Source organism: Numenius arquata, chromosome 1, assembly GCF_964106895.1.
Source record: "Numenius arquata chromosome 1, bNumArq3.hap1.1, whole genome shotgun sequence".
In the NCBI taxonomy this organism is placed as follows: Eukaryota; Metazoa; Chordata; class Aves; order Charadriiformes; family Scolopacidae; genus Numenius; species Numenius arquata.
Genome location: NC_133576.1, coordinates 66,038,925 through 66,066,888, shown reverse-complemented (window position 1 = coordinate 66,066,888; position 27,964 = coordinate 66,038,925). Strand labels below are relative to the sequence as shown.

At 40.4% G+C, this 27,964-nt stretch overlaps 1 protein-coding gene across 2 annotated transcripts; it reads right to left on the bottom strand.

The window, feature by feature from the left end:
* Positions 1-724: 724 nt before the first annotated feature.
* On the bottom strand, positions 725-27,479 carry ASMTL (acetylserotonin O-methyltransferase like). Of its 2 annotated transcripts, none has more exons than XM_074146260.1 (13): positions 27,151-27,479; positions 25,476-25,607; positions 23,829-23,876; positions 23,184-23,248; positions 21,126-21,187; positions 18,926-19,034; positions 15,995-16,421; positions 13,600-13,762; positions 10,746-10,930; positions 8,919-9,048; positions 7,635-7,778; positions 7,017-7,139; positions 725-1,417 (listed from the first exon to the last, which is right to left on the bottom strand). In XM_074146260.1, the coding sequence occupies exons 1-13, from the start codon at positions 27,241-27,243 to the stop codon at positions 1,203-1,205; spliced, it is 1,896 nt and encodes a 631-aa protein (XP_074002361.1). In that variant the 5' UTR covers positions 27,244-27,479; the 3' UTR covers positions 725-1,202. The 2 variants fall into 2 exon arrangements, with proteins under 2 accessions (XP_074002361.1, XP_074002353.1); XM_074146252.1 differs by lacking the exon at positions 725-1,417 and adding an exon at positions 5,391-6,007 and having other exon boundaries at positions 27,151-27,291.
* Positions 27,480-27,964: the final 485 nt, after the last annotated feature.

The following is a 27,964-nucleotide window of genomic DNA, read 5'->3' as shown; positions in this document are numbered from 1 at the left end:
TGAAGTGACTCCTGTGCCCACACAGGGTTATGTACATACAGTGTGACAGGACTGTATTTTGGAAAGGCTGTAATGCGTATTCTCAGGCAGGAACACACAGCTTAGTATGGTAGTTTTCTTTTGAAAAAAGCTCATTACTGAAGTAAATGATCTCACAGCACAAACAATGTGGGCAAGGCTGGGATTCTTTTCCCCCATAACCTTTTCTATCAATTAAAAAAGAACTTTATACTCCGGGACTGTGAATTGTTGTCAATTTGAAAAAAGGAAGGTAAAAATGTAAAATGTATGTAACTTTTGTGACAGGAAACTGTTTAGTCAATAGTTGTCCTGTCCTGTTCACCTTCAGATCTTGGATGCATCTGACTGGAGGAAATCCTTTTCTCTTTAGCACCATGGCTTTTCTTTCTGTTTCTGCACTTTTTTTTTTTCTTTTCTGTTCTTTATCTAATCTCATAGTCTGCTATTCACTTTCGTAAGAGCTCTCAAATTAAGCAGGGCTAAAAAGGAGGAGAAGGATGTTCTTGAACCAAATGTGGTGCCCCCACATTTCCTCTCCAATTATAACCACAGATGAAATTTGCGCTTTTATACAATTGCCTTTTTCCAGAAGCCTCAGAGAAGGCAGAGGACTCTGTCTTGACTCAGGGTCCTTAGAAGCTGCTGCTCCAGTTCTTCTGTTTCCAATCTTGACTACACCAGTGCAGTAGCGGTTTCCAGACTTCATTAGACAACGTTTCTTTATTTACAGTAGAGAGTGTAACATAAAATGATATTAAAATGGATGGTGATGGAGTATTGAAATGATACCTGCTTTAACCTCCTGAAAAAGGGGGAAAGCAATGTGTGCTGGTCTGAAATCTGGAGTATTCTAACGGCAGCAAGTATGAAGAAGCTGTGATTTGTCAGCAAGGTGAATACTGCTGTCAGGCTGCTGACACCATTTGTGGTTGGAGACTTGTTTCTGAGGGTAGTGCTGTGCAGCCACAGTTCACTGCCATCTCAAATGATGCCAGAATCTTCTGGCACCATTTTACTCAAGTTCAAAATAAATGCAATCCATTGCTCCCCCTTTTAAAAGTAACTTCAGAAAGCTGACACTTGTTTATGGTATTGATGGGAAACTGAGAATGTATTTGCATAATTACAAAACATCAAACATGTTTAGAGACATCCAGATTTTACTACTAAACCCATTTTTTCTAGGTCTTAATGCAGAGAACGACATCTAGCAAATTTCCTGTCAATTTGATTTTGACATTTGTGAATCCATGTTGTTCCAGTAAGTGTCGATATTCAGAGCCACTTCTCTCCTTTCCCTCTGTCTGCACAAGCATGTTCAAAGACTGCAGCAGAGCTGTGTTCCTGATCTTCTTCTCATCATCCAACACCATTTCAGCCAGCAAAATCCCACAGCCTAATTTAAAAACAAATACATGCAACAGTACTAATCCATTATTAGGCAAGAGAATTTCTGCTGCCATATATAAGGGTGCAAACTACAAGACATGGGTGATTTAATTTATCATTTATGGATTTGCTCTGCTATTAAATGACTAATCCACTCTTAAATGTATAACCTACTCCTCTCACAAAACCCAGGATATTCCCTTCCATGCTATGGAGGGATCAAACACTCCCAAGTCAAGTCACGTCTCCGTTTTCAGGGGAAGAAGGGATCACTTCTGTAGACCTGGCATGAGGTTTATGCAAAACAGTAAGACAGGAAGAGCAGTTCTTTGGGATATATTGCTGCTTCGCACTTAATACCAAAATGGTGCCAAACAGACAAAACGGTGGATGCGAGCATTATAGAAGCAGAGAATGAGACTCAATGTTGTACACTATTTCCGTAGGAACTGAGGCCTTTGTGGTAGCACTGACCTAGGCATGCGAGCAGAACTTAACTGACCCCGTTTACACACGGCCTCCTTCTCCATCTTCAGACCCGTGAGGGGAAAGGGAAGACAAGCGTGGGCTGCTGACAAAACCAGCACTATTTTACTCATTGTCTTTTGGCCTTGCATCTTATGTGGAGGCTTCTCTTGGCACAATGGGGGCGGGAGGCCACTAGCTCAGATCAAAATAGCAGCATTTTACAGTGATTTGAGTACTAAGTGCTGCATAACATTCATATCTTTCTGACTCTTAAGCCAATCTCCTGAGTTGTTCCTCATACACCTCAGCCAATTAACAATTGATAAAAAGTAAATTAAATGTAACATTGCAGTTTTTTAAACAGGAGACTGAGATCTACGGATAAAATTGCTGGCTCGGCGTGTATCAGGAGTTCTGGAAGTCCTTCTGACAGCTTATTAATAAATTCTGTTTCTTCCCCATATCATCAGCTACCTTACTAAATGCAAGACCAGGCCACTTGCCCTGTGAGGAACCAATGACAAAAGTCTGCTTCACAGAAGAAAAGGATTAGCCAAGCAGATCTGAGGTGTGCCTCAACCTACACTATCTCTCCAGTGGGATTCTTCTGCCCTAATTCAGTCATCCACAGATAAGATAGCTGTATTTCAGCTGGCCCTCTTAAATACACTCTATCCACTATTAAATGTATAATCACTGTTATTAGGAAAACCAGAAAATTTCCTTTCACAGATGGGTGAGACAAACCATCCTCTGAAAATGCCTGTTTTTCTACTGATTGGAGAGCTCAAGGTGACTAGATAATTTGAACGCCCAATATTTAGGAATCAAAAGTTAGGGTGATGAAGCCCATTTGTTAGGATTCAGGGTTTTCTATTCCCACTCCCCTCACCCTTTCCCGTGTGATTCTCCTTTGCCTTCAACAGAGGGACCTGGGAATCGCTGTTCCTGGTTACCCAGCAGACGTTGCTAGTTAGAGTAATGCAGAACTATGATTTCTAAGTCACTATTATATTACAGCTTTAGAAGACAAAGTGTTCAAATTTCGTACATTCTGAAAAGAGGACACAAATAGAACCGTCATTATAATTTCCCACGGAAAATTATTTGGGACATCTAGATACCATCAGGGCGATCTGGAAAAATATATCCAGAAAGCACAACCAATGTGGGAAGAACACCTTCAAAAATTAGACACAGTAAATTAAGCTAGTACAGGGAAAAAGAAAAAAAATAAATCTCAGCAGTTAATGAAGATTTACTAATGTAATTGAAATTTCTTCATGAGAGGGACTGAAACAGAACTAACTTTCAACCCTTTCAGAAAGCATACTTTGATGAATAAATTTTGGGCATGGTTTTATAGGAGATAAAACCTAATGGTCCTAATGGTCATAACAGTCTTTTCTGAATTAGAAAGTAATTTAATCCAAATTACCACTGTTTAGCAAGGACATAATTTCCAGCCAAAACATAAGGGGGGACGGGACAGGGAAGTGAAGTGCTAGCCCTCCAAAACTTTTTTTTAAAAACAAACCTCACAATTCTCCACCTCAAAAAAATTGTTTTCCGTGCATCACACTTCCTCTGAACTGTTGTTAAGGCAAGTGTGGTTAAAAGACAGCATCCTCAAGAAGGCATAGCTGAATGTCACTTCCCAAGAAGCACAAAACCTGCAGGCTTTTATTGGCAGAAGTTAATTTGGAACTTTTAAAACGTAGCCTCCTCACTCTTTATGTCTTGATTAGTGAACAGGCCCAAATTTTCCTCAGTTATGCCTATTGCTTAGGAAGTCTCTTCAGTGTAACACCATGAAATACACCCCTTTTACCAGTCAGCAAAAGATACCAGCTTTCTCCAGAGCAACTGAAAAACTTAATTTGAACATTAATGAAAGACGACGACTTTATAATTTCTCAAGTGACTGGGCTATGTCAAATAATTATAGAACAGCTTAAGCTGAAACGGACCACAGGAGATCTCTAGTCCAACCTCCCGCTCTAAGCAGGGCAGCTCTACAGTCAGCTCAGCTTGTTCAGGGCATTGTTCTGAGATCTTGAGACCTCCAAGGACAGTGATTCCACAACCTCTCTGGCCAACCTGCTCCAATGCTTAATTATCCAGAGAGTGCAAAGCAATACCACAATACCACAGACGCCATGCCCAAGGGACTAATGCTTAGCGTGTACAGAGTATTGTGCTTTAATCACATTGAGGTTGTGCGGTAGCCAAGCAACTTCTATTCAAATTTTACAGTCAGATACATAGTACTTGGAGGCACAGTTTTAAAGTTTGTGACTGTTACAGATGTGCCAGCTTTAGGACTGAAACTTTCTGGCTCAAACATCTTACAGCAACTTAAAGAACAGCCTTATGGACTTCACGAATAACTCTGAGATGAGAAACATCCGATTGCTAGAATGAATCTCTCTCGAAATACAAACCTGCTAAGCATAATGGCAAGCTTCATGTCAATATGGAAAATAAAGTTATTTTAAATTTTATTTAATTGTTGAATACTTCGCCTTATCTCTTTCAATGTGTAGATGAGATCAGTCAAATTTCCATTCACAAAAACCTTCTGCTAAAAATATAAACCCCAAGATGGTAAAAGTCTGACGTTCCCTGATTTTGTACAGTTGAAATGCTCTGTAGTAAGCACGTTTCTCACGATGAATTGAATCAATGTGGCACTTTTGCTTTACTCAGTGCTCAAAGAGCAAAGTAACTTCTGATTAAGTAACATAAGACAGAGTCTACCAGGCAAATGCAACTCTTGACCTCACTTATCAACTCTCTTTAATTTGCTGAGGTTGGTGATTCAGCATAGGCACAGCCTCTTTTGCACTGCCTTATTTGGATTATTGCTGCAGAAGTGTGACAGGCAAGAAACTCACAACTGACAGAGAAGAAAGCCAGTTTGAAAGTGCAGCTTTAATCTCCAGGAAGGCTTCCACTACAAAGTACACTTTAAATAGAAAAAATAAGTATCAATGAAGTATCAGGGAAAAATAAACATTAGGAGAGGTAACATCAGTCACAAATTACTTGAAGAGATGGGATACAGTATGTACTTCTCCAACAAAAGAATGGAACATGAAGAAACTTCTACTTTTACTTTTCAATAAAAGAATTTATACTTAAGTCCTAAAACTCATCTCAAGTAATGGGACAGAAAGCTTGTATGGTCATTTAATCATACTCAGAAAAACCTGGAACTGATAGGAATAGCTCTCAGCTGCAGCCTGTGTGGGTACATACTGCAGCTGGAGGTGAGAGTCTGCTGAAGTTTCTCTGTGACATTATAGCTGCTGTAGGAACATGTTTGAGCTTCGTCCTATTTTCACTTTTTCCTGTGAAAAAAGTGCTTAAAAAAGGGTATCCTTGAGATGTTTGAGTAAAGCTGCACAGAAAAGTGAAAAGGAGCACTAACATCCCCAAATTCATACAGGTGGTGCAGTATTCATTTTTATTTTTTCATTTCTGATAAAAATGAGCAGTAACCACTAGATACACCGCAGGGAGAGAATTCTCTTTAATTTTAATGTCCTAGAAAAATAAGGTATTAATGTGGTTCATAAAAGCTTGTAGTTTTAACTTTCCTAGTTTTAACATGCCGTAGACTTGACAGCTATGTCAGGTCTAAGCTTAATGCAGTCTGCAAACTAGCCAAAAGAACTGGACATAAAGGTATTTAATACATAGGAGTTTCAGCCTCCCCCAGACACTTTTTAGATGGATAGAACTCAGTCCTGCAGAAGCTGCAGTCCAACTTTTATACAAGGCCTTTAACAACTATGCTTCAGGTAAAGGGTCAAAATGATCCTAAACTGACAATATGCCCTGGTTGGTGATGGGTATATTGCACAAGTGTTGTAAAAACTCAGCATCCCAGTTTGCTTCTGGGCACATTATGGTGACAGATTCTCCTTGAAGCCCAAAACAGCATCTAACAAGTTTCCTGTGATCTTAATTTGTACATTTGCAAATCCGTATTTCTCCAGTAGCTGTTTATATTCTGAGCCACTTCTCTGCTTGCCTTCAGTCATACTGAGGGACTGTAGTAGAGCTCTAGGAGGGTGCGTCTTCCGTTCATCAAGCACAATTTCTGCCACTAGGAAGGCACTTCCTGCATTTGCAAAACAACCAAAAGTGGTTCAGTAAAGTATTTCTAGCTTCAAGTTTTTAGTGTTGCGTTCAGGTAGTTAGGGAGGTGCCTCAGGCTAGTGTTTTAATGGTCTTCAGTCGAAATTGGAGATGGAAATTTACCTTCAGTAATCTCTTCCTGGAAGCAACCATTAATCGTTAAAAGGAAGGGGGAGTTTAGAGCACTGTCTCTACTTCAGTGAAGTTCAGATCACTTCCTGACTATGCTCTTAAACTCAGTCTTGTTTTCATTTGAACCAAGCAACTCTTGTAAGCATCTGTCATACCCCAACCTTCACATAAGAAGATTAAGACAGTCACCCACAATTGTCTTTCATAATTTATAAACAGTATTATGCTTTATGGCCTAGGCATAATTTTGGATGTTCTCCTATGAAACAGGCTCCATAGCAACAGTTAATCCTGTTGGATTAAGAAATCAGTTGATTTTAGCAGTCAGGCTTTTCTCCTTTTTGTGTTTCCCTTTATCTTTTATACTGTCCAAATGTAGGAAAAAAACAGAAGAGGCTACATATTTCTCAAGAAATCTGTGCATAAAGTAGTGCTGAACTCCAGTTTATCATATTCTGGGCACTACTGGGATAGCAAAACAAACTGCTGCTTCTTGATTAACCTGAATGAACTTTAGTTAGACTACCTGTATGTAGAGAAATAAGCACACGCTTAGGTATTTGCTAATACGGGGCTTAGTAAGAAAGACTGGGCATGGCAGAGATGGAGGAGATGACGTCGTCGGTATGTGAAGTCTGCAACTATAGTAAGGGCTTGTTTTATATAGTTTTATTAGCAGCTTTGTTTCCTTTTTTTCTTAGTAGGTGTTACCATAATGCAAGCATAGACGTTCAAGCAAAGGCTACTAGCATCAGACAGAAAAAATATGCTTTTTTTTTAAAATATGAACTTCTTATGATTATGCATTATATTTATGCATTAACATGCACCTTTAAACCCACAAGATGAAAAAAACTTACCTGGTTTGCAAACAGCTGATATCTTGCTTAACAGCACATGTACCTTTTCATCAGGCCAGTCATGAAGAACACGTGAAAGGATATAAAGATCTGCTTCTGGAAGATTATCCTTGAAGAAGTCACCTGTTGGAAAGCAGAGTTAGTACATTCCTACAGAAACCACACAGAACATTCCTACAAAATGAAATGAAAATATTGTGGAGGAACTAGGAGCTTCAGCAGAAAGAAACAAGAATGAACAGGTACAGGGATGCACTGATTTGCAGGTAAGGAAAGTGTGGTTAAAGAGCAGATGACAGGTAAGAGTTCTGTAACATATAAAGCCTAGATATGAAAAGCCTGAGAAAAGGACATGCAGCCTCTACACCCATGTGGCACCCAAAAATGACTAATTCATACTAATTTATCCACATTCTCCAACAATAGCCAGTTTGTTTTTATCTCCACAGGCTTAAGATGTACAGCATCCCCATTTAGCGTGGGTGAGCCTACATTGCCTTGTACTAAGATGCACGTCTGGGGTCAGAGCAGCATAACACAGCATTTTCTGCAGCAAAAGAGCCCGCTCTGTGCTCCAGGATAAAAGAAATAAGACAAAAGATCATATGTTATATTTACCTGATAAAAATGTCACTGGAGCTGTGTGTTGTCCTGGAGGCTGAAAGTAAGAGGTGTTTGCAATGACTTCTGGAAGGTCAAATACTGTGACCTTGAGATTTGAGTATATTTGTACTAATTCATGCGCCAGAGCTCCCGTGCAACCTGTTGAAAATTTTTTTAAAAAGTCAAATCAAGTCTTCTCTCCCAGCATTTGCAGACATTTTTAAAGGCAAGACTGTATATAACATTAAGATAGAGATCTCAACTCAGAATTAGAAGTAGACAGTCAGTTCCACAATTAACATGGGTAATAGCATTTCCTGGTGGATTGAGCAATGCTTTAAAGCTTGGGGAATGTAGGCATTACTCCTTACTGCCACAGAATTGCTAATATGACCTTTGATACAAGTACTTCAGGTTTTTTGAGGGGCATAAGAACATTAAGGACAAGGACTTGTAATTTGTGGATGAAGAGCACTAGAACCATTTACCATTTACAAAGCACTGATATCTGAAATTTGACAAACACTCTCCAGCATGGTGAAGGATAGAGATGGTAAAGTCTTGCAATCTCTGCACAAATGGCAAGGGTTGCACCAGTACTGTGTAAATTCCTCAGAATTTACTGAGGATGCTGCCCACCTCCTCAGGCACTAAGTAAAGTGTTCTTCCTTCAATGGATCTTTCCCTAAGTAATAACACTCCCTCTGTGCAACTCCGAGCACAGGGTAAAAAAGGACACTAACAAGAAGAGGTTCTTCAGGTTTATCATTGGACTTCACCATTTTGGTGTTCATCTTACATAGTAATAATTAAAACAACACACAAAACACTTAAATCCATTCTAGAAGAATCCAAACTTTTTGTTCTAGCAGTGCAGTGTTTCAAGTTTGACAGCCCAATACAGAAGGATTCAGAAATAAATCCTTCATTACTCTTGAAAATCCTGAACATGCCAAAGGACAGCAACAGCACAGTTGAAAATGGAGCTCTCAGCCCAATATTCTGTCAGCTGAGCCACAAACCACTTGCTTCTGTGATGAGCTATGTGTCAGTATGTCACTGATTGTGATACTCACTCACTTAAAACTACTCAAATACCATTTAAGTAACACTGCTGTCAGTTAACTGCACCCAGTCCTTTTATTCTGACATTACAATACCAGAAAAACACCAGTAGACAAAATTACTTCAGTTCTAGTAAAAAAAAAAAAAACCCACAAAATTTTTAAGTAATAAAATACGGTACTGAAATCAAGCTTTTTCTTTTAATAGGTATACCAGTTCAATTACAGGCAATACCTCCTAAATCACAAGCAGACTTAAACTGTGAAAGATCAAATGCTGTAGCCACATCTCTTGCTGTCAGGTGGGCAATGCTGTGCATGGCAGCCATGAAACGTTGCTTCACCTCCTGGCTCTGATAATAGTCCTAAGAAGGGGAAAAAGCACAGTAATTGAAGCTTTTTTTCATAACTTAACTAAAACTATGTACAACCAAGGTAGTAGGTATACACCATTAACATTAGCATTCTAAAATTAAAAGATCAGTTAAAAGTGCCATTGACTAATTGCTCATCCAAATCCTTTTCTGTTTCACTATAGTGATAAGTAGGTTTTTGCATCCTCTAGAAAATTCTGATCACACAGACATCTTTTGCATCTGCACTGCATCTTTTGCAGTGAGTCTCAAAGCACATACACATGACTGGTTTGAACCCAGTCTTGGTGACGTTCCAAGGGCTGTTCAATTCTACACTTCTGCCCGCTGAAGCTGGGGCAGCATAGCAGGAAGAAGGGATAATCTGAAAAGTGTTTTTTAAAGAAATACTGTGCCTTTGATATACATTTACTAACATATTTGCTCCACAGCAAAACGTCTCCAGATTTTAAACTGTCTGAAAGGGCAGATTGACTTTTTTCTTTCAGTCTCCTAAAGTGTACCTCCTTCTTCTTGATATACTCACAAATTACTTTCATTTAATTCTGACAGGAATTTCTGATGGGAAAATAACGAGATGATTGGACCATAACTTAAACTAGAAACATTAAAGCTCATACTGGGTTTTATGATTAGATGAGAGGCAAGCACTCAGTACCACAACCCTCATGCCTTTACCTTTAAAATGATACATAAGCATGAATCCCTTTATGTCACACTTTCATACAGATTTCATCAGTTATGTCTAGCCTTACAGCTACCATGAAGTGGAAGTATCTCCAGGTGGTGGTATGCACAATGCCATGGGCAGCCCATATATTCTGCTTGGACATACTATCCTGTACAGGTATGAAGTTCAGGCCTGAACTGGTAGTCTCTTGCCACAAGCATCACCCAAGCAAACTCAAGTTGGTAATCCAGATGTTTAACAAACGATGAGATCCAGGTCACCCACGTTAAAACACTTAATATGCACACAAATTTAAGCATCTACTGCAGCAGCTATCCTAACAAAAAAGTATCCAAACTCCCTTTAAAATAGCTTTTGACAGATTCTTAAAGGAGTTTCTGTCCACCAGTAATCTAGGTACATTAGGCTAACAGGACCTTCTTAAGTCTCCAAAACCTCTTATTTCCTTCCATCAACTGTATAAAAGGAATTGTCTACATCCCTCAAGGAGACCGGCTCTACCAGCATCTACAAGTTAAGTACAAATTAAGAACTGCAGGATGTAGTCTGATGTACACTTCAAGCCAGTACTACTGTCAGAGATGAAGTCCTGACATATTCTCCTGCTCACTCTATTACCCCTCTCCTTAAGCAGACAAAAATATTTATGCCCCCTCAACCTGCTTCACCAGGTGCATAATTGATGAGTTAGGCTACTCTAACATAAATGCAAATTAAACATGCCCAGAGGTTGTTCTGAGAGCGTGTTAGCTGGATGGCCAACACTGTAGCGAGAGAATTTTTTGTCAGTACTCATATTTCCCAGTACATTCTGTGATTGCTCCAGCACTTTCCAGTCTAAAGTTGAAGGGAACAGAAGTCTGAGACTAGCGAGTTGCACTGTGTTTCTACAATTTCTGAGACTGAACAGCTTTCTTAGACAGCTCAGTCTCCATTTGACCCTAGATCAGTTCTGGACTCCACAGTGAGTTTTGATGCTAATAAGACTTTACATTACCTTAAATAAATCCTCCTCTTTCTTTCCAAAGGCTCGATGGTTCTGCCTGCTGCCTTCTTTGACAGCAGACTCCAAGTTTGTGAAGAGAGGCCAAAGGTGGTCATTAGAGTGGATAATGTAGCCATGAAGTGAGTATTCACCATCTGAGGTCAGGTAGGTATTTGCTGAATCCGTATTACTGTAACCTTGTGGGAAGAAAACAATTGTAACCAGCTTTGTTTCAGTACTTTCCAACTGTCACTTAAAACCTGAAGGCATGTTTTCCTGTGTAGCCCTTAAATAGCTAGCAAATCCTGATCTTGGAATCGTATTATTTTTTGTGCAAAGATTTCTATGAAATCATTCTAAAGGTCTTCTCATTCTTAAAGGAGCAGGTATTTTGTTTATAAAAAAAAATGTAGATGTTGGAGGATACAGATAGGCACTGATTTTTTGTTATTTGTTTTTAAACCAGAGTACCTTAGTTATACACCTAATATTCAAGGGAGAGTATTACATGTTCTTCGTTCTTCACTGCATTTTAGTTTAGATTATGGCTTCTCCTTCCCTTAAACTCAAGCTTTCTTCAGTATGTTTTGTCTTTAGGTCTTTCTCCTTGGTCTTGTCCTCTAACAGAGCTGAAAGCCTCCTTTGTTTCCTTTTCTTGGCACTTGAGCATTTCGGGTCTTACTGTGTAAATCATAGAATGGCCCGGGCCGGAAGGGACCTCCAAAGGTCATCTAGTCCGACCTCCCCGCAGTCAGCAGGGACACCCCCTACTAGACCAGGTTGCCCAGGGCCTCGTCGAGCTTCACCTTGAATATCTCAAGGGAAGGGGCCTCAACCACCTCCCTGGGCAACCTGTTCCAATGTTCCACCGCCCTCATGGTAAAGAACTTATTCCTAATATCCAATCCAAATCTGCTCTTCTCCAGCTTAAAGCCACTGCCCCTCATCCTGTCACTGCAGGTCTTTGTAAACAGACCCTCCCCAGCCTTCCTGTAGGCCCCCCTCAGGTACTGGAAGGCCGCTATGAGGTCTCCCTGAAGCCTCCTCTTCTCCAGGCTGAACAACCCCAGCTCCCTCAGCCTGTCCTCATAGCAGAGGTGCTCCAGCCCCCTGATCATTTTGGTGGCCCTCCTCTGGACCCGCTCCATCAGGTCCATGTCCTTTCTATATTGAGGGCTCCAGACCTGCACACAGTGCTCCAGGTGAGGTCTCACCAGAGCAGTGTAAAGTGGCAGAATCACCTCTCTGGATCTGCTGGCAACACTTCTTTTGATGCAGCCCAGGACGTGATTGGCCTTCTGGGCTGCAAGTGCACACTGTCTGCTCATGTCCAGCTTCTCGTCCATCAGCACCCCCAAGTCCCTTTCCTCAGGGCTGCTTTCTAATACCTCATCCCCCAGCCTGTATTTATGCTGAGGACTGTTTCGGCCCAGGTGCAGAATCCTGCACTTGCTCTTGTTGAACCTCATGAGGTTCACCTGGGCCCACCTCTCCAGCCTGTCCAGGTCCCTCTGGATGACATCCCATCTCTCCGGTGTATTGACAACACCATCGACAACAACCAACAAATGATGCTTATAACTTATATGGAAACTTATAACTACATAGTGCAGACTGAAAACGTTCATCCCAATACTGACTCCCTCATCTACATACAACTTCAAGCACTGTTCCAGTTAGGGGCACTAAAACTTAAGCTGTTGTCCATGAAGAAGGACACATTTCAGAGCTCTCCTCCTTAAAACCTGCGACTCTCTGCTGAAGATTGTGACTCTGCTGCAGCAGGGAATGGAATATGGTCCTTATTTTAGATAGAATCATAGAAACATTTGGGTTGGAAAAGACCTTTAAGGTCATTGAGTCCAACCATTAACCTAACACTACCCAGTCCACCACTAAACCATGTCCCTCAGCACCACATCTACACGTCGTTTAAATACCTCCGGGGATGGTGACTCAACCACTTCCCTGGGCAGCCTGTTCCGATGCCTGACAACCCTTTCAATTAAGAAATTTTTCCTAATATCCATTCTAAACCTCCCCTGGCATAACTTGTGGCTATTTCCTCTTGTCCTATTGGTTGTTACTTGGGAAAAGAGACTGGTCTTCACCTTGCTACAACCTCCTTTCAGGTAGTTCTAGAGAGCAATAAGGTCTCCCCTCAGCCTCCTTTTCTCCAGGCTCAACAACCCCAGCTCCCTCAGCCTCTCCTCATTAAGACTTCTTCTCCAGACCACTGCCCTTCTCTGGTCCCGCTCCAGCACCTCAATGTCTTTCTCGTAGTGAGGGGCCCAAAACTGAACAACAGTACTCAAGGTGCAGCCTCACCAGCACCAAGTACAGGAGGACAATCACTTCCCCAGTCCTGCTGGCCACACTGTTTCTGGTACAAGCCAGGATGCTGTTGCCTTCTTGGCCACCTGGGCACACTGCTGGCTCATGTTCAGCCGACAGCTGACCTACACCCCGAGGCCCTTTTCTGCCGGGCGGCTCTCCAGCCACTCTGCCCCAAGCCTGTAGCGCTGCATGGGGTTGTTGTGACTCAAGTACAAATGATACATCTGAGCTATTACACTTCTCCCTGGGACTGCCCGTGTAACTTTTTCTTAGAAATTTAGTCAGTACCATGTCCAGAGAGCAAAAGCAATCTATGGATTCCTCAAGGAATACCTGAATGTGTTTATTAGGTAAAGCCAAAATAAAACAATGCCAGCTACTAATATTGAAAGCAAAGAAGCAACAATCTATTCCCCTTTCCTCAAATCCAAGTTATCCACAAGATCAAGTCAGACCCTGTGACCTTCAAAGCATCTCTTCCAGTCCAGCATGCCTTTCAAGCAGCTGGGAACAAGGAGAAATTAGTCACCTTGTGGTGTTTTCTCCAGTAATCCAAGAGCAGCACATGCATCAAGTAGTCTTTCTGTTCCACACACAGAGGTTCCAACCTCATTTGCAATATCCACAGCCTTCAATGGACCTTTAGCTTTCAGATGATCAAACATCTTGAGCTTAGAGGCTACAAACAGAGCCTACGTGTAGGAAAAAAAAATTATTAGCTTGCTGTACTTAAAAGACTGCAATCAAGAAACCTAAGAATTATACGTTTTGCCTAGAATTATTCTACACAACTACTGCTCTTTAACAAGCGCAATACAGTTTAACAAAACTCCTAAGAAATTGCTACTTGCACAACCTTTGGACTGATACCACCTGGAAACTGTAAGAACAGGAAAGAGAAGGTGAGAAGACGGGGTCAACAGCTTGACTGATCCAAATCACTTCTTCTAGCATTTTGTAATTCCCAGTTTGGGGTGGGGAGGGAAGGGGAAATATCAAAGAAAATACTCTGAGTATGGATCAGAGTATGCAAATTAAGAACATACTAAGTTTGAGAAAGTATGATTTAACTAACCCTTATCCCTTCCTGTTCTGTAACAGCAGCCGTTCAGGGTTAAATAGGCAGCAACATCTTTGCTTGCAGGAGATTTCACTCTGCTTTATGAAATCCTTGAAACAACACTCAAGGTTTAAAATGAAGTAGTTTCACAAAAGCTCTCAAGTTCTAAATGCTTCTCTGCTTTTATCCCTATTCTGCAAGTAGAGAGATTTTAAGTTTTGTCAGATCACAGGAAGTGTTCATTGCAGCTGTTAATTAATTTTACAAAGAGCCAAGCCCTGAGAAAAAAAAATTCCCACTAGTTCAACGTGAAACTCAGCACTTCATACTATGACTTTACACTGGTTTAGTAGGAAAGTCAAGCTTCTGCACCTGTTTACAACCTCCACTGTTTTTCACAGCACAAAACCGAATTCGGCATCACACTACTGTAAATAGTGTACATAATATGCAACAAAATGCTGATGATTCTCTTTATTTTTTTTTACTTAAATTGAAGAACTGCTAAGCATCATCTCACCCACTCAAGTACATCAAAACTCGCTCCCTATGGATACACAAGGAAGTTCACAAACACAGCAGCCTCAATGCTTGCTTTATGCCAAATCTCTCCATACTGCTTTGCATGCCTGCAAGCAGCACGCCCACACATCTACAGTGACCACACTACGGTCTTCTTTCAGATTCAAGTAAAACTTTTTGCTGTTTCAGCAAAACCATTGTCCATTGTCTTGCGTGTTTCCCCTCTCAAATCTGTTCTATCTTTAGCTCCAGGTTCGTCATTTCACTGCCACTTCAGCAGTTTTTTCACCTCTTCCTAAAACATGAATGACTTCATGGAGATCAGTGATCTATTAGAATTACTGGTGTTCATTTCTCCTTCATCTTCTTCTCTACACTGGAGTTTCGAGTAAAAAATGTGGCAGCCCTTAAAATGTCCAGTTACTCATTTCTTATCACACTTGGCTGCTACACAGAGCATGTGACCTGTTCATAAGCTGTTATGTCTCCATCAGACATTGCATGGACATTATCAGCTAAACATACCTGGAACATGAAACAGGGTATTAAAAAAATAATCTCCTTAATAGGGAATAAAAAAAATTAAGATCTTCCACAGAATTCTCACGCTAAGCATTAAAAGTTAGAAAGGAAATGTAATATATACAATTCTTGTCACAGTTTTAAGTCACGTAAGTTAACCATATTAAATGCTTTCTTTACAGAGTATATAATGCTAACTTCCTGCTTTATTGTGCTCAGTAAAGAAAAATATTAAAAAAAATTAGTAATTAGTGAGAAATTTCTTAAAAGCATTTTGAAGTTTCCCTACAAAATTCCACTTTACTTCTGCAGTAATTGTTCCACTTCTAAAGTTACTGTTATTCTTAAGTTTCCCAATTACACCAGAGTCTGAACCATTGATGTAGCCAGTGGAAATCATGATCTTGCATAAACTGCATTTAATTGGACAAGATGACAAAAGGGACATATGGGAGGCAAGAGGGTACTCTTTCTAGACATACTGGAAGCACAATTGCGCTGTTCATACCTGAGGTCAATCACGCAATGACAAAAAATTTCTGAGGACTTTTTTTCCTCGCAAGAGACAAAAATTTTTATCAAATGGGTAACTAAAATTTCATAGAACAGCTAAAAGCAAATACCAAAAAACCCCAGTGGTTTCGCTGTACCAGAAGTTTCAGCTATCTTAGATTCTCTGGTACTTCAGAGGTCCTTTTATTCTAATTATTGATACATTCTTACTTCATCTTAACTATTTCACATTACCTGCTATATATTGAAGTTCAATGAAACAATCATATCAGTTAACAGTTATGAGTAGTTTTATTTTTTCCCTTACCTTTGAAGCTCTAAAACCATCCATTAGGTCTAGAATTTTAGATGGAACTTTTGCTGCACTTTTCAACACTCCATTCTGATTTTCCAAAGGTACCATAAAACCAGTTCTGACACTAGAACTGTTTTCAGATTTGTAAATAGCTCCTGAGGAACACATCCCACTGGTGTCCAACTTACTAGCACCTTTGTGCTCTGTGAAATTTGAAGATTCACTTTCTCCATCACTTAGGTTCTCAAAAGTGTCCACGGAAGGGATAGAGTCATACTTTTTATGTTGTACATTATGTTTAGGGGGCGGATAGTACAATTCTGCTAGCTTTTTGCAGAAGTGATTCAGAGGAAATCCCACCACATTCAAGAAGTCTCCGTGGACATACTCAACTAACATTCCACCAAGGGCCTGGATTCCATATCCACCGGCCTTGTCCCTGGGAGACAGAAAGCAAAACCAACATATTAAGAGTAAAGGTAGCATAGAACACAAACAATTCACCAGTACAGCTGGTCTACCACAGCTTATCTGCCTGTATGCATTTCCATTCCACACAGTGTATTTGCATAATTACACCTAAAGACAAATTAAATTTCCAAGGTTACTTTCTGTGAAAATACATTCCTATGCCAAATTACTAGTATTACCATGACATTTTACTATTCACATTTAAGGAACAAGATAGTTAAAAGTATGATTACTACATGATAACACCAAATCTGAAAGTCCAAGTCAGCAAGGTTTGAAACCAAAGGTCAGTCAGTCTCAGATCTATTAACTTTAGATAGTATGGAATTACACAAACTACTTGTGAAAGAAGGTTATTACACAAAGAAGAATGTAGATTTTTCATCTTGGATTTGATCAGAACCAGCCCTTTAGAACTTTTTTCTGGATTCCCTTTCCAGTAGTCTCCTATGAAAAACAGAGGAATCAGTATCCCAGCAAATGGGATCTTTGAATTGCTATACACGAGGGAATGGAGCTTTTCCTTTAATATTGCATTTTAACAGGAATAAAACAAAGTGAAAGGCCATCTTTCTGCAGCCAAAATTTTTTGAGGGGTTTTTATAGCCTCATCACAGTCTAGCTTGAGATAGCGCTTTTCTCTCCTCCCTTATTCATGCTTTATGTCAGCTATATACTTTTAGAGTTAGTCCCTGTGTCACCAGAGACTGACTTGCTATAAAAAGAACTCAATCCAATTCTCAACAGCATAAAAGAGTCTACTTTCTTTTAACTTTTCATATGGTCATTAAGTCCTTTATGATTTCACAAAATTAAGTAGCCATTAAAAAAGAAAACAAACAAATGGTCACTTAACTACTTAACTGCAATAGTGTTTAAAAAAACCTGTATGCACATAAGCATGTAATCAGTATCGGTGTCCATGGAGGAGGGGACAGAAAAAAAAAAAAAAAAAAAAGAAACCACAAAAAAACCCCACCCAACCAAAAGACCCCTGTGAGAAACTTCTCCTTACTGTTTTGCAAAACTTATATGACGCTACATTTAGTAGTTCCTTCCCAAGGCCAGAGCAAATGCTTCCTATTCTCTTGATTATATGAACGAGGATTGATTGTCTTCTGCTCCAGGAACTAGTGAAATATATTCTCTGAACCTTTGGTCCCTGAGAAACCCTTGCTGTCACACACCTTGTTTGGCAGAATGAACAGAATTACTCAGTGCTGCTCATGAGCCATTTTGCTGCAGCACAGCACTGCTAAGTGTATTTTATTCCAGAGGAAATAATGAGAGTATTCCAAAGTATTACTCAACCTGACATTCCTCCTAAAAATCCATGGTCATTTCTCTTTCGAACTGCAACTTTCTGATCAGCTGCATACTAAAGATCACCTACCAAAAACCTAACTAGGAATTCCTGTTACAAACTATACCCTTGCTAAAAGATTCTTCTCTGCGTAATCCAATTTAGCTTCAGTCTCTTTTTAAGATGGGAAATTTACATCTTCAGAAAGTATGCCTTATTTACACATAAGCACTTAAATAAGTCCAAAGTCTACACTGGTTCCTCTTTCCCCAGTAAAACATGACTATTGTTTTATAGCACAAATGTGTGTAGAAAACACCATGACTGATATTCTTACACAGTCAGAATGGAAGTCAGAGCCAAGAGTTCACCTCAGATCACCAGATATGCAGTCCGTAGGGCTAACTATGGCCTGATTTGCCTTCACTAAGCTTTGGCAAATATGAAGGAAAGGCAAATTCCATGAAGTCACAAACAATCCAATCCTGTGTTGTCTCCAGTAAGTCCTTTCTTTCCTTTTTTTTTTTTTTTTAAACAATCTAATCAACTTCATCTTAGGAGTAGTTAGGCATTCTGTTCTCATCCTATTTGTTCTGTTGAATTGATGTTGTCTTTAAGTAACTAGTATATTGCAAGGGTGGAGGAAACACATGAGCTAAGAGACAATTATGGCATAAGAACACATATAAGCTGGCCACAAGAATAAGTGAAAATTGAGTTGGTGTTTCTTGCATCAGAGCAGTGTGATTTTGATAAACTAAAACAAAGTTCTAGCTTCTTTCAGTAAAGTTCTGCAATACCCTGATTATCCAGTACTCACTCTATTCACCTGTTTTATAATGAGAACAATCCACTGTCTCAGGTATCCAAGCTCCCTGAAGGCCTCTGTTAACAGAGAGGTAATTCTATATTGCATGAGTACTTGTTCTCATCAAGAGTATTTCAAGAGCCTTCAATTTTCAAATTTGTTAGGGTACTAAAAAGATAGTTCACTTTCCCTGGAGGAATGGTAGTTCTAGGCAAGAACCGAATACACACCTTGCATCACCCACAGTCATTTATCGCAAAATTTCATAAAACACAGGACAAAATGTTTTATGTTGGTGGCTAATAAGATACCCTAAGGCCTATTCTCAAATACCATGTGATAGCTTCAGGGTCTTACTTACATTGGCTCCCCACTATGAATGTACTCCCATAAGAGCTCTTCAGACAGGTCTGAAAATTTTACTTTAGTCTCTTCATAGAAATCAGTGATTTCCGTCTCTAGCTGATTATCTACAGAGAGGAAGAGGTCTTATTAGAAACAAAACCTGTAGTTTAGAGCACATAACATCTCAGTTTTATTTCAGTTCACATTCATTTGACAGTTTTTGCTTGGAAAAAATATAAAGACACTACACATGTATGAAATGACTACTAATGCTGTTCAGGGATGGTGGATTCATAACTTCCCCAAAAAAGTAAAAGCTTGCATTTTCAACCTCTCCGGTCCTGTTTTGGGGCCAACAGGTTGCTCTCCCTGTGTGGGATGCACTCTTACATTAACAATGCTCATGCAGAGCTATTTATGGCCTGCTAACATACAAATCCGCACCAAGAACAAAGAAGGCTACGAACATCCATCTAACTTTATGACTGTTGTCAAAAAACTCTTAATGCCACCTCATAGTTAAAAACATCACTGTTACAAATGCTTGAATGTGAACGTGCAACTAGATCTGTACTGCAGACTCAGGCATCCAGCAGTCCCATCAGTAACCATCAGTGTCATTTTCGTATCAGCTCTCAAGAAATAACAAGATTATTTCAGTCTTCGGTATCTAGAAGTAGTTGAGAGAAGGTCAGAGGTGCAATAAAGCACCGCACACCTGGGTGCAGACCCTGTTGCATGTGGTACACTGTCAATCCGGTATCATTGTGGATGGAGGCTTTTCCAAAACACGTTCAAAAGGAAACAGCCTTGCACAAATTAGTGCAGATTATTAGTTCTTTCTACTCTTTCCTATAAAAATCAAGGTCAGCATCTCCTATTACTGCTGGTCTGACAGCCATGAAAATTCTTCATAAGTAAGAAGGATCCCAGTACAGACTAAGGGAAGAATACTAACCAACTGTTAATGGTGTTAGTGTTGAAAAAACATTTAATGACTCAGCTGAAATAAAAAAAGTTGTTGCATATGAAGACAGATTACTACATCTTTCAGTATTGATAAAAAAACCCATCAGCTCAAGATGAAAATCCCATCTGTAACAGATATTTGGTACTTAGCAATGGCACTGTAATTATGAACTAAAACTAAAAATGTATTCTAGAAAACTCTTTCATTGATTGCATCACTTGGGGATATGCAGACTTATGGTATTTTTAGTCATCTGAACATGATGTGGCTTAAATTTTTAAACTGCAGATGAGACATGCTATCATAGCATCAGTACTGCAGTTGTGTGCACTTTTACTTTCTTCCTAGAGTAAGCAATGAAAGGCATTATTATTCTTGCTTGACTCCTCACAGGAACCCCTTGATAGCACGTTTTATTTTTTTTGCAGCAGCTGTCTTTCTACTGTACTAACATATTATAAGGGTACTGGATGACTGACTTTATTTCTATTAAAAGAGTAATCATTCCAGTAAATATTAGAAGTTGTAAGTAATTTGTCTGCAGAAAGACTATGTCCAGTGAAATTTCAGAGAGATTTTTCTTGCAAAAGTTCCACTAAAAGAATATTGGCATAATCGTCTGAGGAAGTCCCTCAAACAAAACACTCCTTAAATTATATTAATGGTACAGTTCTCATAAAAACCACTTGCTTACTATATAAATTATCTGATAAAGGACATAGAGCTCCCTACAGTATATTAACAATTTGAGGCATTAAGCCATTACTTTACTCATCCCCTAAAAATGGGCTCTAAAGCCTCCCTTATTTACTGAAAAACTAAGTAACTACTGATACAGCAACCACTTGTATTCATCAGCTTGTATAACTAAAACACAGGAATAAAGTTAATATGGATCAGATTCTGCTCAGTCCCACAGTTTGTACTGCCTTACTTGAATTTCATTTAGAATATTCCCACAATTTACACTGGTCTTTTAATTAGTCCCATAGCTTTCAGAGACAGTATTTCTAAAGTCTATTGTATTTTGTCATCCTCCTTCCTGTGTGAAAACTGAATACAGTAAGAAGGCTGGCTTTTGTGGGGAGTTTTTAATTTATATATTGATAAGTTAATTCTCATCTTGAGTAGGAAGCCAATTCAGACTGTATATGAAAAATTACCATCCTGTTTCTTCACTCATACAAGTCTTTATGAGAATAATTTTTAATGAAAATACTGAGTTTCAATAAAATGGCACATGTACCTTTACTGCGGCAATGTATAATAGCCACTCCCGTAAACACACTGTGCTCTTTGCCGCTCAACCTGTCAGGGAAAAAAGTATGCATTAAGCAACAGTTTTATGCAATCTGTCATGTGCAAAAATGTTCTACGAGATTCTTTTACTAAACCCTGGGAAACAGACCATTATATTAATACATCACTTGATGGCTCTGACATGTATCCTAAATAAATCAATTTTATTTTATTTTTTCATTTCAATATCGGTGAATATTGGCAAAACAAAAACATACTATCAAGAGATTCAGTAATTTACAGTGTCCAACACCTGACTTGTACGAATGTCCACAATTTGGAAAAGTAGTCCATGGTACCAGCTTATTTACTGTACGCAGGGAGAAGTGACTATTTCAAATGCATAAGAAAAAAGCATAAAGATTGCTATTACAGACATCTTCACTGAAAGCTGGCAATAAATAGCAACGTGATGCAACTTAGACTAAACAAGTGACAGGCAACTAGAGCTTATGTACTCATTTCATGCAGAGTGGTCCCCAGGCAGTCACAGATGCAGAGTGTTGAGGAGGAGAGCCTATGAGCACTCCTACCCCAGACCCATGTGCTCACTCTTGTAGTGGCTCCAGAGCGCCACACTGTGGCAAATTAATTTTTAGAGCTTTATTAATCTAATGTCTAAGCAAATGGAAGTATAATAAATAGCATGAGAACTTGAATCCTTGAAGAGACTAATTAAGGAATAGTCTCCTAGAGATTAGCCAGGATATAATATGATGTGATCAGAAGCATCTTGCACTCTTACTATCCCCCACAAGATTGCACATAATTAATTGTAAAATGAATCAGTGAGTGAAAATTTTAAATATTTGCATATATCCAAGGTATCAGATCATCTTGTCTGCATTTTCTCCTGTTCATATAGAACAAAATTAAGGAGCTATAAAAACCTAAATTTTAAGTGCATTTCATATCCCTGATTAGGTGACTTACCCACTGAACTTAAAAAACAACAACAACCCAAACCCAAGACATTTGCATGTGTTAGAAGTAGACTAAGCTCTGCAAAAATAACCCCACAAACAAACAGTTTTTGAACTAACCAAACTTGGCATGATTTCAAGCAAAAACAGTTGTGAGAAATCTCTTGCCAGACAGACTCCTTTGGGAATCTCTCCTACTAACATATGCTGCTGACACTTTTTTTTTTTAAAACTATTTTTAAGTTACTAAAACGCCACAAAGAATCAAAAATTTAGCCTACATCATGGATGAAAAAAAATAATATCTAAAATAGACTTACAGAACAAACCTCCATAAACTACCAAGCCACCTGTATTCTCTTCGCAGTTAGAATGCAGACTGGTGAAACAAGCAGTGCACCTTTTCTGTATTCCCCCCCATAAAACAGAAGCGTGACTAGTGGATTCACCACATCTCATCCTTCAGAAAGGAGGTGACTAAAGGTATTTAGCTGGTATTTCTTAAAAAAATTGTGTGCTACAAAATAACATTAACCTTGTAGGGAAAAGCATCTGTCAGGAAAACAGAAGCCTCAAAAAACCTCTATGGAGAACACTGATCGAAGCAGATTTTTCTTCTTCAGTTAAACCACAGCATTTAAAGCAATTATCCATGAACACACATCACCATGTACTTTATTGTACATGCAATATTTTTCCATTAACCATTAAGCCCCAAACCACTTCTATGATGTTTCTGTCCTCTTTCCCATCATTACTTCTTTCCATCTCCCCTTCTTGTACCAGCTGAAGCATATATACAGTATTGTGATAAGTGACTCTAAAAACTAATCCAATTGAAAACAAAATGGTTCATCGTGTCCTTAATCAGCTTCCTAAGGTGAAGGGGCAAGAGCAAGCAGCTGTGGGTTAACACAAAAACTGGTCTAACTCCTTCAGTAGCAAAAGAGGCTTACACTATTTAAAAAGGACTGAAAAATTTGTGTCCACTGAGCTCTTCATATAGATCAAGGTATCTGTATAGCTCTTATTTTTAAAAGAACTTAAGACACACATTTGGAATCTTACTTAAAATTACAGACCTTGACAGCATCCTATACGCATCTTGCTTATCAACTGGTTTCTCCAGGATCTGCTCATCCACAGTCTAAAACAGAAAGACAGAGTGAGTGTGCTGCTTTTTCTGACTTTTCAGAAACTGAGGTCAGAAATGACATTCAAACCATCATTTCAGCCAGAGCTTCAAACACAAGTCAACCGAGCAGAGCAAGAAGCACTTTGGTAAAACAGGTAATTTAGTGTCAAGCACAGAATGAGCGCAACACCCAGCGCTCCAGTGGCTGCAGCTCTCAAACAAAAGGGTAATTGAAGTTCTTCTGTCCTTAACCGTTCACTGTCTCTGTGGAGATGACATGCATAAGTGATGCCCGCTACAAGGCCCAACATTGAACAGTTCACATGATCTGCACTTCTTGACAGTCAACAGATGCCTGAGAACAGAATTTCCATTACATACTAGAGGATCCAAGGCAATACTTAAGCAAGCAAGGCGTTTAGCACTCAAGATACCAAAAATTGCCTTGTTGGGAAAAAAACCCTAAAACCCACACCCATATTGCAGGTATAACTTCTCAGTGAAGACAACTTTCAAACTTTAAACCTAAAGACACAAGTATTTTGTACACCTGTCAAATTAAAGCAATGCTAAACCACAGAAGACTTCTTACCACAATCGTGTCTGCTCCTATGACAACATCAGGTGTTCTCAGGTGTTTCTGCAGAGGCATAAAGAAAGAAGGTATTTGTCAAAAGAGGTAGAAAGAACAAAACCTTTTAAAACTTAAGGTAGAAAACATAAGTTTGCTGGTTTACCAGTAGGGTTCTACACTGACCTGAAAACAAGACACTGTTTCTCCTTTCGCACTGTTTGCAGAATAGTTATCATTTATATCACCATAAAAGTGAGGAAAACAGGAAGCTTGAGCAAACCATTCGCAGGTCACAATTTTGACCAAATATGTTACTGATGAATAAACGCATCCAGGAAAGAACTATCTGCCTTGTCAAAAGTCAGCCTTTTTTGGCACTAAACTGCAATCTGTCCCAATAACTGAGTTTTGATTTACTTGCATGTTAGGAGGCACATAGTTATTATTTAACACAGGAAGACAGGAAACTTGTCTGTAACTGTGATCATTATATTAAAACGTTTGTAGGGAGGTGATTCTTCTATAGAAAGGCTGTTGATTTGCTTTAAATAGTAGAACTAATTCCAGACATCACTAAGAAAATTCCCATATGAAGGAGCATTTTGAAATCCACTGAACTAGCATTATCTCCCACATAGTGTTTTGCAATGAAAGCCCAGTGTAAGTCAGTTACTGAGGTTGAGTTTAAAATCCACTCTCCTAATGCCGTACCATTCTCTGAAAAGAAGTTGACGGATAACGATTTACACTGGAGATCACGCAATATTTGCTTTGAAGAATGGTGACATCTGGCAACACTGTTGGGTTAAAGTGTTCGACATTCCTTTTCTGCCATCTGTATAGATTTAACAAACATACTCCTCTCGTTCAGAGCTGCATTATTAAGAAATTGTTATGGTACATTTTGCGGGATCTAATCAGCTGGACTTCAAAATAGGTTCCGATAGAGAGCAGCCTTATGTGCTCACACACAGTGATCACAGCCAAGGGCAGAAGTCAGATATGCCACTAATGATGTAAGTTGTATCACTGGGTTTTGGTAACACTTAGGGTACAAAATGGATGCCTTGAATACAGCACCTGAAATCACATCAGCTTCTCCCTTCTTAAAATGAAATTGCCTCTTTCTTTGTCCAGAATGCTTTAAAACTGCATTTGTTTTCTTTATCTGCTTTCCTCCAGTACTTCTATACTCACAAATTCTGAGTATTCTCTTGTCACAACTGTTCAATTGCACCACTGTTCAATAAAAGCTACAGCAAAGCACTGGATTCACATCAGTGTGTTTTTCCATAGCATCTGCCTCCCCAGTCAACAAGTGGAATGAACAGGTACGATCCCGAGTCAGGGTAAGATCCAGCCACACAGCTGGCTGCTGGAAGGAGCTACCAAGTACACATCCCAAGCAAGAGTAGGTGCGCTGCTGACAAGAGATGCAGGCCACTTCTGTTTGTGGAAAGCCCAAACTGAGGCATGAGGCCTTCTTTGGATTAGGTGAGTTAAAAGAGAGGAAGCTCTCTTTCACAAATGACAGAAAACTTCCATTTCCCTGTAGTGGGTAAAATGCACTCAGAGACCACCTAAGAAGTACATGCAAATTAAGTCACAGTAACACGCACCACTTAAAGACAAAAATCTCATTGCCAAAAACACCTGGTAACTTACTACATGCATTCTGTTTGCTACTTCAAGAGCTTTCTGTTTTGCTGTTTCCACAGCATACTCATAAGGGGCTGCAAAAGCCGACTTTTCAAGTGTCTCCTTAAACCAGGATGGAACCACCTCAAACCGCAGGCCCTGTAACAAAGGAAACTAATGCAGTCAATCTTGTCTTGTTATTAAAGGTTGCTCCCAAGACATATTAAGCAAGTGACAAATTTGATTTTTGCACTTTCTACTTTAACATCCCTCCCCTCCAAACACACGGAGAGAAAAAAAAATGCTTCTGTTACAGTGTTTGGTATATACATATCATTTGCAAGCAGTTCAAAACAAAAAACCCAAACAGAAAAAACTTTTAAACTGGTGTGCTTACTTGATTTTACCCTTATTATTTATTAGAACATAACGGCATTAGTAACTTCACCATTCTTCTATAATAATCTAATAGTATAAAACTTACACACTTCATAAACAGGCCACTCTACCACTGGGGGTTTTTATTGAATCCATCCATAGCACTTTACTTGTGCACCAGTAGTACACATTTTTACAGGAGCTTTACCATCCACACTTTATGTGTCATTATACTTATGATAAACAGAAACCAAGAACAGCCAGTTTCTGTATAGTTTTGTCAAAAAACCCTGTTCTTCTTACTTCTTGCCTTCAGGTTATATATTTACTACAGCAGACACATTATGTTCCTAATTGAGTGCATGCTTGAACCTTGGTGCTTCTCCACATCTCCATCTTTTACAGAGAATATCCCTTTTCCCATTTAAGTTCAGCTTCTCCCACGGAGAATAATAACACTAAGCAAACTAAATTAGATGCATTGTAGTACTCGAGCATCATTCAAAAGCCACCTGCAGCCTGCCCAGTGAGGTGGCCACGTTCCTCCACAAGGGCTGGATGCTCTGAATGATGGGTTAGGGTTTCCCTCGTGCTCCACAAGGGCTTTATAGAAAGAAGAAGAGACATCTACCTTATAATCCCACCAAGTTCTCATATGTTTCAGAAGACTAAATCAAATTTTTGGAAGTTTCAGTACTGAGTATCTAAAGTTAGGGCAACATAAATACATTTTTAATTATTTCAGTCCACTGCAAGACTTTCCAATCTTTTCACTTATATGCCAGAAGTAATCGCGCAGGCATTTTTCAGTCTGAGCAAGTCTTTTATTTGCGCGATTACCCCACCTCCCTGGCCGCAGAATACTTTAATCCACTCTCATACTGATTTGATCCTACGCAGAACTGACAACACGCGTACTTGCTTAGAGAGAAAAACTGACCAAGAAAAATTGGGATTGGTTAAAAAAAAAAATAAATAATTATATTCATCCGTAAGCCGGCGTGCAGCTTGGCAGCTCCGCCACCCCGAGGCCGGCAGGCCCCTGCCCCGGCGGGCGGGCAGGGCAGCCCGGCGGCTGCTCCGCCGCCGCCGCCATCGACCCCGACGTTCACGCACCCAGCTGCGGGGGGAGGCCGGGCTCGGGCTTGAGGCCGCCCTGTACCACCAGCCCCTGGGAGCTGGCGGGCGACGGTCCCGCAGGCCCGGGACGGCCGCTGCCCACGCACGGCGCAGCGCTTAGAGGGGCGGAGAGGCGACGCCACCGGCCTGCTCCCCCGCCCCGGGGGGAGGCCAAGGGCCCGCCCGCCATCGCTCCCTCACTCACCACGTTGGTGAGGATCTCCTGCCGGCGCGGCGAGGCGCTGGCCAGCACCACCCTCTTGCTGACCAGCTTCCCCAGCACCGGGTTCAACACCATGGCGGCGGCCGCCGCACCTCAGCCTCCCGCTCCGCGTAGATCGGGCCCGGGAGGGGGAGTAGGCGGGGTGGCGGTGCCGGCCTTATACAGCGGCGGGGCGGAGCCGGGCCGGGCCCGTCCCAGCGAGCCGCTGGTCCCCGGGGAGGGGGTTGGGGCGACTGCGGCCCCGAGGGAGTGGGTCTGGGCCGGTAATGGCGGCGGTGTGTGAGGGAGGCGTGCGCCATTAGCTGTGCACCGCCTGAGGGCGGGCTGAGATGGCGGGGGGTGGCCGCCTCAGGCAGGTGTGGCGTCGCAGGAGGCGCATTTAAGCACAGATACACCCCCAGACACCCACTCCTTTTAAGCAAGTAGAGTTTAACACAGAAGCTTGGATTTATTCGCCGTAACTTGTATGGCGCGGTGCTGTGTGCTTTCTCAGGTGGTTAGCAGGAAAGTGAAATACGTACTCTAGCGTTAAAAAGATACATCCAATGAGGTTGCCCAGAGAAGATGAGGATGCCCCATCCCTTAAAGATCATCGAGTTCCAACCCCCCTGCCCTGGGCAGGGACACCTCCCACTAGACCAGGTTGCTCAAAGCTCCATCCAGCCTGGCCTTAAACACTTCCAGGGATGGGGCATCCACAACTTCCCCGGGCAACCTGTTCCAGTGTCTCACCACCCTCACAGTAAAGAATTTCTTCCTAATATCTAACCTAAATCTCCCCTCTTCCAGTTTAAAA

Bases quoted from the DNA above. Each gene is read 5' to 3' on its own strand.
- ASMTL (XM_074146252.1), bottom strand. From the start codon at position 27,243: ATGGTGTTGAACCCGGTGCTGGGGAAGCTGGTCAGCAAGAGGGTGGTG. The intron at 23,249-23,828 runs GTAAGAAGTCTT...TTTCTGTTTTAG, and splicing joins TAGGAGCAGACACGATTGTG to ACTGTGGATGAGCAGATCCT. The intron at 19,035-21,125 runs GTACATGTGCCA...TCCTCTCTGTAG, and splicing joins TATACATTGCCGCAGTAAAG to ATAATCAGCTAGAGACGGAA.